The 15,720-nt window shown below is 37.0% G+C and overlaps 1 protein-coding gene across 2 annotated transcripts in view; it reads left to right on the top strand.

Annotated features, from left to right (window-relative positions):
• Positions 1-15,720, top strand: part of PBX3 (PBX homeobox 3) — a 212,874-nt gene that overhangs the window by 153,468 nt on the left and 43,686 nt on the right. For both annotated transcript variants that reach the window (XM_046022725.1, XM_046022724.1), the window contains exons 3-4: positions 3,072-3,313; positions 14,621-14,811. In XM_046022725.1, coding sequence (XP_045878681.1) covers positions 3,072-3,313; positions 14,621-14,811 — 433 coding nt within the window. The remainder of the gene's footprint in view (positions 1-3,071; positions 3,314-14,620; positions 14,812-15,720) is intronic.

Below are 15,720 nucleotides of genomic sequence, written 5' to 3'. Positions count from 1 at the left end.
GTATGATTTGTCTAAATCTTAGGGATAGTGAAATGAATGTTGTGGTTATAACTAGATTGCAAATAGGGTTGTTGTTGTTTTTTAACTTTATAATACTATTATAACTGAGGAGCCCAGATGTAAAACTTCATAAATCTCTGTAAATGTCCTATTATACATTTTGGATTAAAAACAAGAATGAGCAGTTTTTAAATTATTGTTTTTCCAAGTTTAAATCTGAAGATATCAAGATCTTTTGATACCTACACGGGCAGATACAACCTGCCCCTTGCAAATTTAGGTTCATTAAAATGTATATAGGTGCCCAGAGGAGTAGGTCTTGTAATTGGGAGCCATGTGTGACTTTGGCAGGTTAGTAAGCTAAGTAATAGTGAGTGAATAGGTAGGTGGGACGAGGAATAAAACAGCAATCTGAATGTAAGGCAAGAATATGAATAGAAATATTTAAATTAAAAATAATTTTAGAAACTAGATATTTCTATTTGAATATCCATAATCATGACATTGCTTAGTAGAGAAAGAAATTTGATTCACTTTTCCAACTGTAGGTATGAAAATGACTTCAGTATTGATAACCAGCCTTCTCAATGTTGCCTAATTACAAAGTGCTGTAGTACTTTTCATCCAAAAGAGTATGAACTTTTTGTCAAGGAATGATTTTTCTGATGTGACTCGATGCACGTAATTTATAAAATAAATGCAGAAAGATCATATTAAAACATTTTTTCCTATATCTGAGGCAAACACTGAAATGTTGGTTTACTTATGATTTTAGAAGAGATATTATTCATCACAAAGGGAAAATGTTATACCAGCTAAAAATACATACTTATTTTTATTTGTGTCCACTACTGTTGACTTTAACGGTTGCTTCCTGTTGGTGTGGTAGTATTGGTTTATATACCTATTAGCAATGTATAAAAGTGCCATGTCTTTGCATTTCTTCCTGATGAGTTTCCTTCTCTTTCCCTTAGAGTCTGCTTCCTTGTGTTTTAAGTCATTGTACTGCCACACTTGTGCAGGGAAGTGTAATAATTTTGACTATGGATGTTGATCTACTATTAAAGAACCTCACCAAATATCCATAGGAAAAAGATCAGTGTGTATAAATACGAGGGGGAAAACTGGAAACCTGGAGGAACCTTGAAGGTAGATTAAAAAAAGAACCCCACAATCTCCAGGAGAATCACCAGGGTCTGTATAAATGCAGAAGAGAAATAGTGAGCACACAAAAGTGTGAGCAAAAATTTAGTTGAAAAAGGATAAACTGAAGGGCCTCCCGAACAAATAATATAAAATGAAGCTGAGCCCAGAGTGAAGAGAAGAGGCTGGTCAGTGAGTCCTCACTTGCATGCCAGATGCACAGAAAATGGTATGTGGAACTACAGACATGTCGAGGCCACGAGATTTTAACATCTAACAAAGTGAATTAGAAGGGAAGAAAATTAAAGATGTTAAATTAAAAATGCCTGCATAACCAGTATTTACCAGATCTAGAAGAAATAGCAAATACATGTTTTTCTATTTTTAATTATCAGCAATGTTGATACTGATACTGATTCTATCTTATTTAAGAGAGTTCCCTAACTTTCTGATTCCATAAATGAATTTATTGTCTTAGTATATTACAGTTTTCAGACCTTATTTATTTGCCTCTGAACAGGCAACAGATATAATTTTAAATTATTGTGAGTTAGTTTTATTACCCAGTTGAAATTATTCTGAAGTATATTTTTAAATGAAAGTGACAGCTTTAGAGTGTTTTGAGGGAGGAAATTAAAGTTGTGCATTTGCGTTAAGACAACCAAGAGCTCTGTCATGCTGTGGGTGTAATTCAGGACATCTAGGAATGAAATCTGTTCTTAAAAGAATTGATGGTAGTTTTAGGTTAGCATATAAAATCACGGAGCTCGTGCTCAGTTGAGTACTTGGCAGCTTATAGATGTTACTGTCATGTAAGTTACACTAGACACAAGAGTGTGCACCACTGTGGATAAACAACAACAGCCACAGACGAAAAAGGCCGAATCCAAACGCAGACATGCAAGATGCCAACTTCCCCGCCTCCCTCTTCCCCAGGATGCCTTGTAACTAGTGTGGGGAGCCTGCTTTTAAACAGATTTACAGAGGTTAATTGGGCTGGGATATTTTAGATTATGTTACACATTAATGAAAATGCTGATTTTGAGCTGTCATGACTCCAGTGCTTTTTATACCATGATAATTATTTTAAAACTTTGTCTTCTGTGTTGTTGAAAACATCTTGGCAGAAAGCCTGTGTGACCTGATTAAACCTATGAATTGTCAGCTGTGATCTATAGTTCTCAGATGAGGTTGCTGACTGGGCATCACTTAGGAAGTTCTTGATTTAAAAGCAAAATTAGATTGAGACTACTGTTTGCCATTCCAGTGGTACATTTTTAATACTCTATTTAGGGTCCTGATTTCACAGTTTACAGGCAATTGGTTAACATATTCATTCACTAATATATATTTTTAAAGCATAGCTAATTACCTCATGGTGTATGAATTTCTTTCTCCCCCTGAAATTACACAATGGAAATTCCCATCTAATCCTGTTTGTTTTCTAATTTTTGTATATAGTTTGTGAATCAGTTATTCTATGGAATTTTAAATTCTGTTTCTCTAACCGTACAGAGAAGCAGAATAACTACCTTTAGATGTGTTTGTTTATGTCCTCGGGATTATTTTTTTTTTTCCTTTCTTAAAATCCCTAATTTTTTAACCCCTTCTCATTTTATGCTTAAATCCTTGAAATTTGGGAAGATTGATGTTAGTGTATTCTGAGAAGCCAGGGTTACCTTTTTCCAGGGATCCAATCTAGGATAAATTAAAAGGGGGGTAATAACAGAAATTCTGGGATGCATGTAAATATTCTCTTGAAAAGAATTTTCATACTTATGCTTATTGATGAATGTGAACAAAGAAATTCTCAGCATGAATCGTAGTACACTGATGTTGTTTGATCATTTTCTCAAATAAACAAAAATACTCACACGATTTGTCCTGTTTCTCGCTTCTTCTCTCTCTGTCTCTCTCTTCCCTTGAAGGTCTCAGCATCAGAGGAGCCCAGGAGGAGGACCCTCCCGATCCCCAGCTAATGAGACTGGACAATATGCTTTTGGCAGAAGGGGTTTCAGGTCCTGAGAAAGGTGGGGGATCGGCGGCAGCAGCTGCAGCCGCGGCAGCCTCTGGAGGTTCTTCAGATAACTCTATTGAACACTCAGATTACAGAGCCAAATTGACCCAGATCAGACAAATCTATCACACAGAACTGGAGAAATATGAACAGGTCAGCAGCCGCCACTCTCATAGTCCTGCACAAACCCTCTGTTGCTCTTCTATTAGACTGCGCTAACCGATTCTGAGGGCTGTGAGGGGTAGGTGTTAACACAAAGAGTGAAATAAATAAGGTCAATGCAAAAACCCAAGTGAATTGTTGGATTCATGAAATGAAGTCCCTTTGAGATCTCAGAGGTGAAGCGAAACCTATTTTGTCCCATCTACTTGTTCTAGTTTTATTCATTCCTCACATTCACATGCCCTTACTACCACACCTGCAACCATCCTTCCCCTCTAACCTCGCTGCTTGGTGCCCTTCAAAGCTCTGGATAATTAACATGTACACACTGGCCTTGTTCATGAGCTCTAACAACTTTGAAAGGGAAGCACTGCACACGGAGCTCTTCCTCTTCTGCTCTGAGCTCCAGAATCCTCCCAGGAATTAATTCTGATGGACTGTGCCAGACTATAGGGGAGGGAGCTACTGGCACAAAGTAAGAAGGTTCTGGCCTTTCTCTCTGAAGAGGAGACTCCTAGGATAATTATAGATACCTTGGAGCAGAGAATACTGGGCATCGTGTGCTACATTCCTGAGTAGATAGGGGATGTGGATTAAAAATGCTGTCCTCAGCAATTACGTTAAACATACTTCATTGAATCTAAGCTATCTTTAATTTTAAGCTGTGTCATATGTACCACCAAGAAAAAAGTTAACACTACCCAATTGAACTATAACATGCTGTTGACTGTAATATGCTCCATACTTCACAAAGATGTTAAAAGATGGGGGGAAAAAAGTCTTAGATTCAATGAAATCATGTAAAATGTTGGTAGTTCGTTTTTAACTTATTTTTGTTGTTAGTTTCAACCTAAAAACCTGTTTAGTTTGACAGATTTTTCACTAGCAGGTAATTAAAAACAAACATTGTTATGGAAATATTTAAATGTACCCCCAAATAAAGAGAATATTATTACATTGATTTGGGTGAAATTGCCAAGCTTTAGGTCAAAAACAATTGTGTTCTGGCAGTTTTATGAGAGCTCAGCCTACAATAAGGCACTGCCTAGACGCCCATCACCCAGATGCATAATATCAGTATTTTGCCAGTCTTATTTTGCTTCTCTCTCCCTCTCTCCCTCTCTCTCTCTCTCTCTCTCTCTCTGCCACACACACACACACACACACACACACACACACACACACACACACACACACCTTGTTCTGGTTTTGGTGGGCTATTTAAAAGCAAGTCTTAAGCACATATCATTTCACCAGCAAATACTTCATTGCACAGCCAGGCACTTCATGAAGTCCAAACACTTTAGTGTGATGTGGGCGTCCTGGCCAGTTTTATTACTGACTTTTCTTCTGAGTTCCCTGCATAGTTTCAGTTTTATATATTATTTTTCTCATTGCCTTCTCAAATATTCTGGATATGGTGGTATTAAGCAAATGTTGGACTCTGTTCCAGAGGTGAGTGTGTTTTGAGGGAGGGTAGAAAGTTTATGTAGCTTGATGTTAAAATCCAATATAAATTAATATTATAAAATATTGTCTTTTTTTTTAATCCTGCATAGTACTTTCTGGAATCTCAAACTGTATCTCTAGCCTCATTTGCAGGGATCATTTTCAGTGGAAGAAGTGCAAATAAGAATTTCGGAAAAATTATCTCATGTATGTACATGTAAAAAATGGAGCTTTCTGATTTGACATATGAATAACAGAGTAAACAAAAGAAGTCTTGATTGAAAAAGTTGCCCTGAGAATAAGGAGAAGAAAATGGTTCCAATTTGTAGTATAATCTTAATTGCATAACTTTATGTTAAATGTATCTATACATACTTACTAAATAAATACCACTATTCACCTTGCATGGAAAGATCCATAGTATTAGGGGCGAAATGACCCGACTTTTTGGATAAAGAATTAAGGTGGTTCCCTTACTGTCTCCTACCAAGTTTTTTCATACCAGCTTCCTTTTTACTCTCCCTTGCCCTGTTGGAAGTCAGGTGAGGCTGTCATCAATCAGTGTTACCACGTTATTTGGAATTGTTTTTGCTTTAAGAATATACACAGGTTCTTTGAAAGTTAATCTATAGTATGTTCTTTTGGATTTTTTTGGATTCAATATATTCGGAAGTAATTATTTCTCAATATATTCAGTAACCTAATAAAAACCACTTAAGTATATATTTCCTTGCTCATTTTTGACACTCTCTGAAGGAAAAATACAGCCATTTGATATTGCTATAGTTTTATGGACAAATTAATAGACGGAGTGTGATGACTGGTTGGCTGATTAACAGAATTTCAGTTTACAGAGTTTCTTCTGTAGGTCTGAATTGTTTTAGAAACAACATAGCAGCATTTAATTCACTTGAGTTTCTGTGGGGTTGGCTTTTATAGCTTTTCTCTCTGTAGTTCCCAAGTTATTTGATCAGTGAGTTTTTGACATAAGATAGTCAATTGTTTTTTCACAAGTCTTTGGGATACAAGTTGTGGGCTCTAACTGGGCTAGACCTTCCAGGGATACGCTTTGGAACTACTAGGAGGGCTAAGCAGAACGAAGTGAGATGAAAGGGTGGCATTTCCAAGATAAGTGGCGTTATAATTTCCATTTTATAGATGAGAAAATGTGACTCAGGTTGAAAGATTTGTCCATTGTCACACATCTAGTTAGTGTCAGAATCAGGTATTGAAGTCAGTTTCTGACAATATGCCTTCCTTTTCCACTGAATTGTGCTGCTGCTTATATAGAATTGGAAAATAATTCAGTACATTCTGGTTTTCTCTCATTCGCTCATGTTGACTTGCATTTAGAATGGGATCAGAGTAGAGAAGGAAAAAACAACTATTTTAATGACTTTCCAGAAATTATACTTTTCCTCCTAAAAGTAAGCATGAGTGTTCTGAGTGACAGAGCTTATTAATAATAGGAAGAACATACATGTTAAGGCAGTGGCTTCATCAGAAAATTGTGTTGAGTCTTTTACTGAAAGAAACAAATACATTGGAATCTTAGAAGTATTCACTCTACTGTGTTTTGCAATGAAGCAGTAATGACAATGTATCTGAAGCCTGTTTAGATTTAGATTGCCATAAAATTAACAAACACTACCACTGCAGTAAATTAAAGTACCTTATAAACACAGCCACATTTACAAAGCTAAGCAGACTAGAGCTACAGTTCGAGCAAAATTAAGTCCAAGCTGCAAGGCTCGGTTTTATATGTGTGTTTCAGGAATGGTACTGTCTTTAAAATCCTGTCCTTTTTTTCCTCCAGAAAATGTCCTTTGATCTTGTGTCTTCATTACATAGGCTCAGATATAATGATTTTTGGTGATAACCATCTAAAGTCACTTATAAACACTTTTGAAATATAAGGCCTAGAATATAGAGTGGAATAAGGTTCTTGAATATTACTACCACCCAAAATGAATCAAAACTTTTTCACTTTTCAAAAAAAATTATATTTCACTTTTCTTTTGTTGATCCTGACACCCAACAGGGATGTATAATTTTCTGAAGTTTGCAGCAACTGTCTTATCATACTTTAGAGTACACTGCTTCTCTCTTTAGCTCGGAAAAAAAAAAACCTGGTTGCTTGTCTTTTTGTTGATTAGCTACAAGTTTTGAAAAATGCTTTTACTGTACCTTTCAAATATGCTCTTAGGATTAAAGGTCCAACTATTAAAATAAGTGAATTCCTAATGAACTTGAACCAGGGGTCCTGGGAACCCCGTTTTTAACAATTCAAGGCCTTTTGGCTTCTCCCACCTCTCTACCAAAGGGAAATGGACACATCAGTTTTTGCAAATGAAATTTGACTTAGACATTTGTTCTCAGTTAAAAAGAAAAAGATATATATCACGCCCTGTGCAGCTCTCCCACTTCGCTTGTACCAGAAGAAATGCTTGTACACAGGCAATTCACTCCATAATTTACAGCTGCTATAATAGAGATGACATATTGAAAGCTATCTACTATAATTATATTGAAATACATTTTTGCTGAAGGCAAAAGTGTTGTAAGGGTCCCAACCCTCCCCAAGCATCTGAGAACCTGCTTTCTGAGTTCACAGATGTCTTTTGAATTCACCTCTAATCAGGTGAAACATTGAGCCAAGCATGCACACCGAATGTATCCAAGACCAATCAGGTACATTTAGCTACTGGAGGACTTTCAGACTGTAGGGAATTAATTGTTGGGGGAATGGAGAATGAATGTGGAATGTCAACCATCATAAAGGTTGTGCTTTTTGGGGATCTCAACGATTATGTGCTCAGATTTGCTGGTAAAATCCCCTTTGCTTCTAAAGGAGTTTTATTTTTATGAGGTTAAAAAATGCTGATGTTAGTACCTTAGAGGTTGTGTAGCCCCAAAATTCCCAATTCCATTTTTGCTATTTGTTCTTAAGAGTTAAGCAGGAAGGACAAAAGGGTTCAAGCTGACGAAAACTCTGTATTCATTTTCCTAAGCAAGGCTTTGTCATTCACTGCTCCAAGGGAAGAGTTTTACTTCTTGTCAGCTTTCATGCTGGGTCTTTTCCTTGGCTGGAAAGAGTGTTTGAGTGTTTCCTTTTTCCCTCCAAGTTTCTACTTTACTACTTCTACATACCAAATTTATCTTTGACCACAAACTTGATTAATAAAATGAATTGTTTTATATTTGAATATTCTTTTGTTTTCAACTTCTGTCTGTATTATTCAGGCAGTAGGAAGGCATGATTGTATTACTGTATTAAGTAATCAGAGTAGGGACTGTTTGCAGAATAGCTAACGTATACAAAATATGAATTTCATATAATTGCCATTTTCATTGTCAATAACTGCCATTTATTAAGTATTAATTCTGTTCTAGATTCTATGAAAGAGCTTAAAATATGTAATATACTCCTTACAAACCTCTCATGAGATAGTCCCCTAAATCATGCAATTAGGTAAGATGTATTGAGATACAGTAGATATTTCGTCTTTGTGGCTGTTCCTTACTCATATTGGGCTCATTCTACTTGGTTTAGAAAAAATATTTTTGAATGTTGGCTTTATTCTAAAACAAGAAGAATTTGGTACTTTAATAAGCATTCCATAAATACAAAATCTATGATATTGGACTAGAGTTACTTGCAAGGTTATAAAGACATCTAGAGAATGGATACATGCAAATTTGAGAGGCAATACCTTTTGATGGAGATTTATTCTTTCTTTAACAAGTAGATTTTAGAATGGGGTATCATGATTGGTTGACTGAAATCAGCTTCTCTAGATGGTTACAAAAGACCAATTCAGTTTTTAGATCTGATCACTGAACCAGTTTAAAGTTTCTTCTAAAATTAGTGCTTGCTCACTATCTGATTTCATATGTTTACATTCAATGGTGTGAATTTACAGGCAAGGAAGGGGTTGTATTTTGAATTCACAATGAAAAAAAGCACCACCACAAAAGAAACGAAACTTCAACAAAGTCAGACAAACCTGGAAGTTTAGTAGACCTGAAAACTTTAATTTTGAGGGTAAATGAAATGTGTACAGATAGTGAGCAGACAGTTTTACCAGCCAACAAATATCATTAAAATCATTATCATAAATCACATATTTCACATCTTCAATTGGTTTTGGATTATTAAGGAGAAAGGAACAAATGGCAAGGAGAAATTCTCATAAATAAGATGGTTGAAAATATTTTTTCAGATGAGCTTTTCATATTTTATGTTCATTGAACCTTGTTATTGGTGTGTGTGTTTTAAAACACAAAAATGCATCCTAGATAGTTTTCAACAGCTAGACTAAAAGAAAAAGAGGTTTCTGCTATTAGTTTAAATCAGAAAATTCAAGGAGCCAAAACTCTTATTTCCTGAATGTTCCAATTAAGCAAGGTGTTTCTATGTTTGTATTGTGGACATTGATGACCAGAAAAATTTTAACTGATAATTTCACTTGGAAAAATAATAAGGCAATAAAAAATTTCTCCAATGTCTATTTTAATAGTATAGTCTTACAGGTACGACAGAGATTGTGATAAATGTTTAAAGCGAACCTCCCACATTAAAAACAGCATTGATGCTAGTATGTGGTTGGGTGGCCCTTCAGAACAACTCTGCAATCATTTGATCGTTGTCATAGCATTTATATGTTTAAAAAATGTATACCTTTTAAGGACTAGAAGATGAGGCAGTACTGTGCTCTGCTGTGAAACTGGTTACAGATGATGCTGTAAATGAGGCTGTAATTTACTTTCAGTGGTATAAAGGAAAAAAATCACTTTGCCTAAAGTGTATGCATCTTTCTTAAGGGTGTACCCAGATTTTAATTATCTAAATGTAAATACTTAACGAATTTTACTTAGAGTAATGAGCTAAAGTGCACACTACATAAATGAGATGTTCTAATTAATCATGTATGAACTACTGGTTTAAAGAAAAGCTATGTGAATTCTGTGAATGTTGGGCTATTGCCAAATTGCTAATCAGCATTTGCATTCATAGATGAGTTCACTTAATAAGTTGTGAGACATTCAGCAAATGTTTCAGGAAATTATGAGTTTTTAGATGCAGAAACTTTTGCTTTTAACCCTTTTCCCCTACACGCTTCCTAGAAACCATAGGGAAACATTATTTCTGGAGAGATTAAAATGCAGCTAGAGAAAAACTTAAGAGAGCTAACATCTCAGGTATCATTCACGTAGGAGTTTTGGATTATTTATCATGTCATACACCCTGTCAAAGATATATGTTACCATAATGTGTGAGCTAGGTTTTTAGGAATTTACCATGTTGTATGTGCAAATTAAAAATGCTTCCTTAGTCCAGTACAGTGATTCTCAAAGTTTTGGGTCTTAAAATCTAGACTCTTATAAGTTATTAGAGACCCTTAAGAGCTTTTATGGGTGGATTTTTTCTGTCAACATTTATTATGAGAGAAATCAAAACAGAGAAATTGAAAGTATTAATTAATCTTAAACTAATAATAAATCATTATATGTTAACCTAAATAACATTTTGTAAAAACCTGTATTTTCCCCAAAACCTCAGCATCTATTGAGAATAATGACTCTGTTCTTACATTCTTGTCAAACTCTTTAATGTTGGGCTCAGTAGAAGTCACCTGAATCTTACCCATGCTTCTGCAGACAGTCTGCTCTCATGTGGTTGAAGGACACAAAGGGCTTCTGGATCTGACCTCTCACAGACATGGCACTGGAAAAGGCAGGAGTATATGGTAATAGCCTTTTCAGATAGCTATGGACTTTCTTCTTTGATATTACACCAAAACTTGACAAGTTGTAATTCCTTAAAGGTTAGTTATAATGTGGAGTTTGAAACCATATCAATTAGTTCTTTGTACTCTGTTTCTTTAAAGTCCATTGGTCTAATACGCACTTCGAATGGTGTTTTTGTAACATCATGCATTGATCATTTGGAAAATACTGGTTCACTGAGTTATATCCATCTTCCAGTGTTGACACATTTCACTTTATGATACCAAGATATAGTTATGAGTATCAACACCAAGCTAATCAGAAAGTCGACTGGGAAACTGTGAAGCTCACAATGGTGGATGCAAGTTTTGCAAAATTCTAATTTTCACTTGAAAACTCAAATTTTGTTATGATACACACTACTTAATATCAGCTCTTTTACTTGACATGGCAGGCACACTTCATTTTTGAGAGAATATCCACCAAATACCCAAGTCTGAATAATTCTAATTTGTTGGTTTTGCTTTTTGAAAAAATGGTGTTCCATAAAAAAAGCAGCTTTAGCTCACAACTGAAACAAGTGCTTTTTCTCGAGATAACCAACCATTGATATGCAATAGAAGTGCTTTTTGTTTGTTTCTCATTTTGTCACACAGAATTTTACAGAGGTAGTGAAGGGCTGAGATGTAATAAAATGAAGAATTTCTCTTGCTTCACCAAGGACATTCGTAAATGAAACTGTCTTTTTGCGTGTGTTTGTGTGAATGCATGGTGGGGAAGAATTAAGAAAGAAACGTCAAAGATTACTCAGGATGTGGTTTCCCAAAGAGTTTTTCTTAGCACTTGAGTCTGCAAAATGCCGTAGAGCTGTGCTATCTGGTCTGGTGGCCACTAGCCATGGGGAGTAATTGAGCGCTTGAAATCTGGCTAGTTTTTTTAAGATTTTATTTATTTCACAGACGGAGATCACACGTAGGCAGAGAAGCAGGCAGAGAGAGAGGAGGAAGCAGGCTCCCTGCTGAATAGAGAGCCCGATGTGGGGCTCAATCCCAGGACCCTGGGATCATGACCTGAGCCGAAGGCAGAGGCTTCAACCCACTGAGCCAACCAGGGACCCCGAAATCTGGCTAGTTTGAACTGAGATGTGTGAATGTCCCAGATTAGAAAGTGTACCCCCCAAAATAACGTAATATTCTTCATTAACCATGTTTCTAAAATACTGAATGTGTGTTGAAATGTTAATAGTTTTCATATAGTGGGTTAAATAAATATATATATATATATTTAAAGATTTTATTTATTTATTTGACAGAGAGAGATCACAAGTAGGCAGAGAGGCAGGCAGAGAGAGAGGAGGAAGCAGGCTCCCTGTGGAGCAGAGAGCCCGATGCGGGGCTCGATCCCAGGACCCTGAGATCATGACCTGAGCCGAAGGCAGCGGCTTAATCCACTGAGCCACCCAGGCGCCCCAATAAATATATTTTTAAAATTAATTTCACCTGATTCTTTTTATTTTTTTAATGTGACTGCTGGAGTTTTGTTTTTTAATTTCATATGTGGCTTGCAGTATATTTCTTTTGGATAGCACTGCTCTAGAGAAAAGAGATTTTTGTATCCTAATTTATTGGGGGAAAGTTGGCTTTCCCATTCCCCCTTAAAGATTTATTCTGCATATTGCCATATTAGTGTTGAGGAGTCTTGCAAAAACGAACAGACAGAAATCTTTTTTTTTTTTTTTTAAGATTTATTTATTTGACAGAGATCACAAGCAGGCAGAGAGAGAGGAGGAAACAGGCTCCCCACCGAGCAGAGAGCCCGATGCGGGGCTCGATCCCAGGACCCTGGGACCATGACCCGAGCCAAAGGCAGAGGCTTTAACCCACTGAGCCACCCAGGCGCCCCAAACAGACAAAAATCTTTAAAATTTTTGGTTAACTCAGCATTTTCCAAACATACTGTACTTTTGGACCACCTATTGACATTCTCTGGAACTAGCTATAGAAGCACATACTTTCTGATCCCTGAGTGGGGACATGGTGCTGGTCTAGGTTTCTTCATTTTATCACAGAGAAAACAGAGTGTGAGAGTTCATCAAATTACATAATTTTGAAATTATATGAACATCTCTTTAGAGAAAGTACAAGAAAAAAAATATGTACAAATATTTCTTGGCAGGGTGACCACTTATATTCAGTTTGGCCTAAGGTAGGGTAAGTAGTATAATGAGAGACAATCTTATTTTTATTTTAATTTCCTTAAAGGCAGAAAGAACTTGAGATTTTAGAGCTTCACAGTTCTTTAACATTTTACTGTGTCATAACCTAGGACAATAATTCTTAGCCTTTTTTAGTTATAAACTGGCTAAGAATCTGAAAAGAAAACAAAACTCCCCGGATTGTCCCTTCAGGTGTCACACATCTGCATACAACTTGGATAAGATTTCAAGGAGTCATAGACATTCCAGACTTACCCACGGACTGCGAGTGGAGAATTCTTCACATATGGTGCAGGGATAACGTACTTACAGATACTAATCAGCATTACTCTTGAACTGTAATACAACTGACCAGTCAGTAGATGCTCATTGATGCCTACTGTCTGTCTCTATCGCACAGTTCTACGCTCTGAAGAATCCTGTTAAGTGTAACACGGGGTCACTACTCGCTTAAATTGCTTAAGACTTAAAACATATGGGGGAGAGAAAAAAGCACCCTTTAACTGATAAGCAAGACTCATTTTACCTCACCTTAGAAATATGTATAGGAAAGCTCCGTAAAGCTTAGAGTAACTGAAACACCCAGTGTACTTACTTGAAAGGTTAGTTCTCTAATGAGCAGTTAGAAAAAGCATCATGTGCTATATGTGAGCAATGTTCAGGATATCTGTAGGGAAGTGGACATTATTACAGCTTCAAACTATGTCTTGCCGTGATCAATGATTGTTCTGTCTGCTCACCCTACCAGGGGCATCTGTGCAATAAGATACAGAATCTCTGTCTTGCCTTTTTAATGAAAATGCCAAAAGATGTTCTTTTTATCCAAGGGTATAGACTGGTGCTTTATTTACCAAAGCAGTAGTAGATTTCAGCGTAGGCCCCATCACTTGGTTTTATCGATTTAAAACAATACAGGTGAACTGAAAGAGGGCTTGAGGGTTGTTAACTTAAAAGTTTGAGACCGAAGTGTGATCCTTGTTTTCCTGCTGCACCTGCCCTGAAGAGTTAAGTGGCTTTACTCATCTTCCACGGCTGGCTCATATCTACTGATAAGGCCCACACCACAGCCGAATTATTCCAGGACACTGGCATCCTTGTCATCCAAGGCCCTTTATGTCCTTCCATGGACCTGAATCCCTCTTCTCCTCTACATTTTCTCTCTCATCCTCTGAACTTGCAACCTATCATTATTTCCAGGGTTTTTCTTGTGCCTAGCATTCTTCCTAATGTCTACCTTTATCCACCTTTCAAAAATCCTACCCATTCTTCGAAGCCCAAATGTCACTCTGCCATGAAGCCTGATGATTTCTCTGCCTCCAGATGAGAATACTCCCTCCTTGGATCTTAGGAAACACTTAATCATATCTTCCAGTGACACTTTGCACAGACTGCTTGCCTGAGAATTATTTTCTTATATATATATATATTTATCCTACTGAAGACCAAGTGCATATCTTGCTCATTTCTCTACCTTAATAGCATCAGGAAGAGTCGGGCCTCCAGAGCCCTTCATTAAACATTTGCTGAATATATGTAAAATCCCAGAGAAAAACAGGAGATGCTTAGTATTGACAAAGCACATATATTCCTATTTATACATAGGAGTTGGTAGAGCGTGTCCTCCAGTGGAAAACCTCATTTTGGAACTGGGAAAAGGGTGGGTGGAAGGACAGTTGAGGGTTCTGCCTCCTTTGCATGTTGGGCCATTCCCAGTTTCAGAATTCTGGCTGCCCCATCGGACTATCACTGCCATTTGACAAGTGTCTTAGCTTTCATTTTCCCCTACCCGCTGCATAATACCATTGGCAATTGCAAATGAAGTGGAAATTTAGCTGTTAATGTTTGGGTGTGAGAATACAAAATACCAGATTCCTAAGGAGTGACTTTTTTTCCCCCCTTTACAGGCGTGTAATGAATTCACTACACACGTGATGAACCTTCTCCGAGAGCAGAGTAGAACACGTCCCATTTCCCCAAAAGAGATTGAAAGAATGGTGGGCATCATCCATCGAAAATTTAGTTCCATTCAGATGCAGCTCAAGCAAAGCACTTGTGAAGCAGTTATGATTTTAAGATCGAGGTTCCTTGATGCCAGGTATGTGAGGCCACAGATCTGTTGCATGGCTTTTCTTCTTTTCCCCTTTCACTCCTTGTATGTTATTTTCTGTAAAACTGGCCAGTTGGTCCTAGAGTCTTCTTTAATTTGGCTGAGAGCTCTTCTCTGCAATGGATAGGTAATTCACCTCCCGGTGCCAGCACTGTGAGGCCTCCTCTTATCTGGGAGTGGGTCCTACTGTTAGCTACCATTTTGGTGACTCAGAAAACAGATAGGATTACTGCTGCTACTAATGACTCAGGAAGATGTAGCCTTTAACTCTGATGCTAAAAAGTATTTTTAAGGATAAAAGCATTTTTAAGGATAATTTTCAGTATGTAACTCTGTTTTAACAAAGGTTTGCTTTCTAAGAATTTCTCGGTGTTACGTTACCTGGGCCTATGATGAGACAATGCTTGGAGACACTCATACTCCCAAGAAGGAAATGTGTTGTAGTTAATAGCAATGACCACAAAAACCCCAAATACTGTTTTTTCCAAATCAAGGAAGAAAGCTTATCAGTTTCTTCCATAAAGATGAAAATTTCCCTTTTATCTGAAACTTTCACCAAGTTTTGCAGGAGTTAATCAACTGTTTGTGGTGCGTCGCACCTACTAGATGACGTAGCAGAATTGTCAAGCTCCTAGGGTATGCTGCTTCTGAGGGGAAGCCTCTTGGACATTGCTGAAGCTTGTGATCGGTCTTCAGCTTTTGAAAGGAGTTTCTGTTTTGTTTTGCTTTCTCTGCCTTGCAGTCTGACAGAGGTGGTAATTACTATCCAACTTTTACAATATTGAAGAAAATAACTAAGTTAGCTTCTCAACTGGAAAACAAGGTGTGTGGGACAGTGTTCATGCCAGAGCTCTTTCTTGGAGAACAGAGAATCGTATGCCACCTACCTGTACTTCC

The sequence above is a fragment of the Meles meles genome, chromosome 11, assembly GCF_922984935.1.
Source record: "Meles meles chromosome 11, mMelMel3.1 paternal haplotype, whole genome shotgun sequence".
In the NCBI taxonomy this organism is placed as follows: Eukaryota; Metazoa; Chordata; class Mammalia; order Carnivora; family Mustelidae; genus Meles; species Meles meles.
Note: the sequence above shows the minus strand (reverse complement) of the source record. Positions and strands in the feature narration are given on the sequence as shown.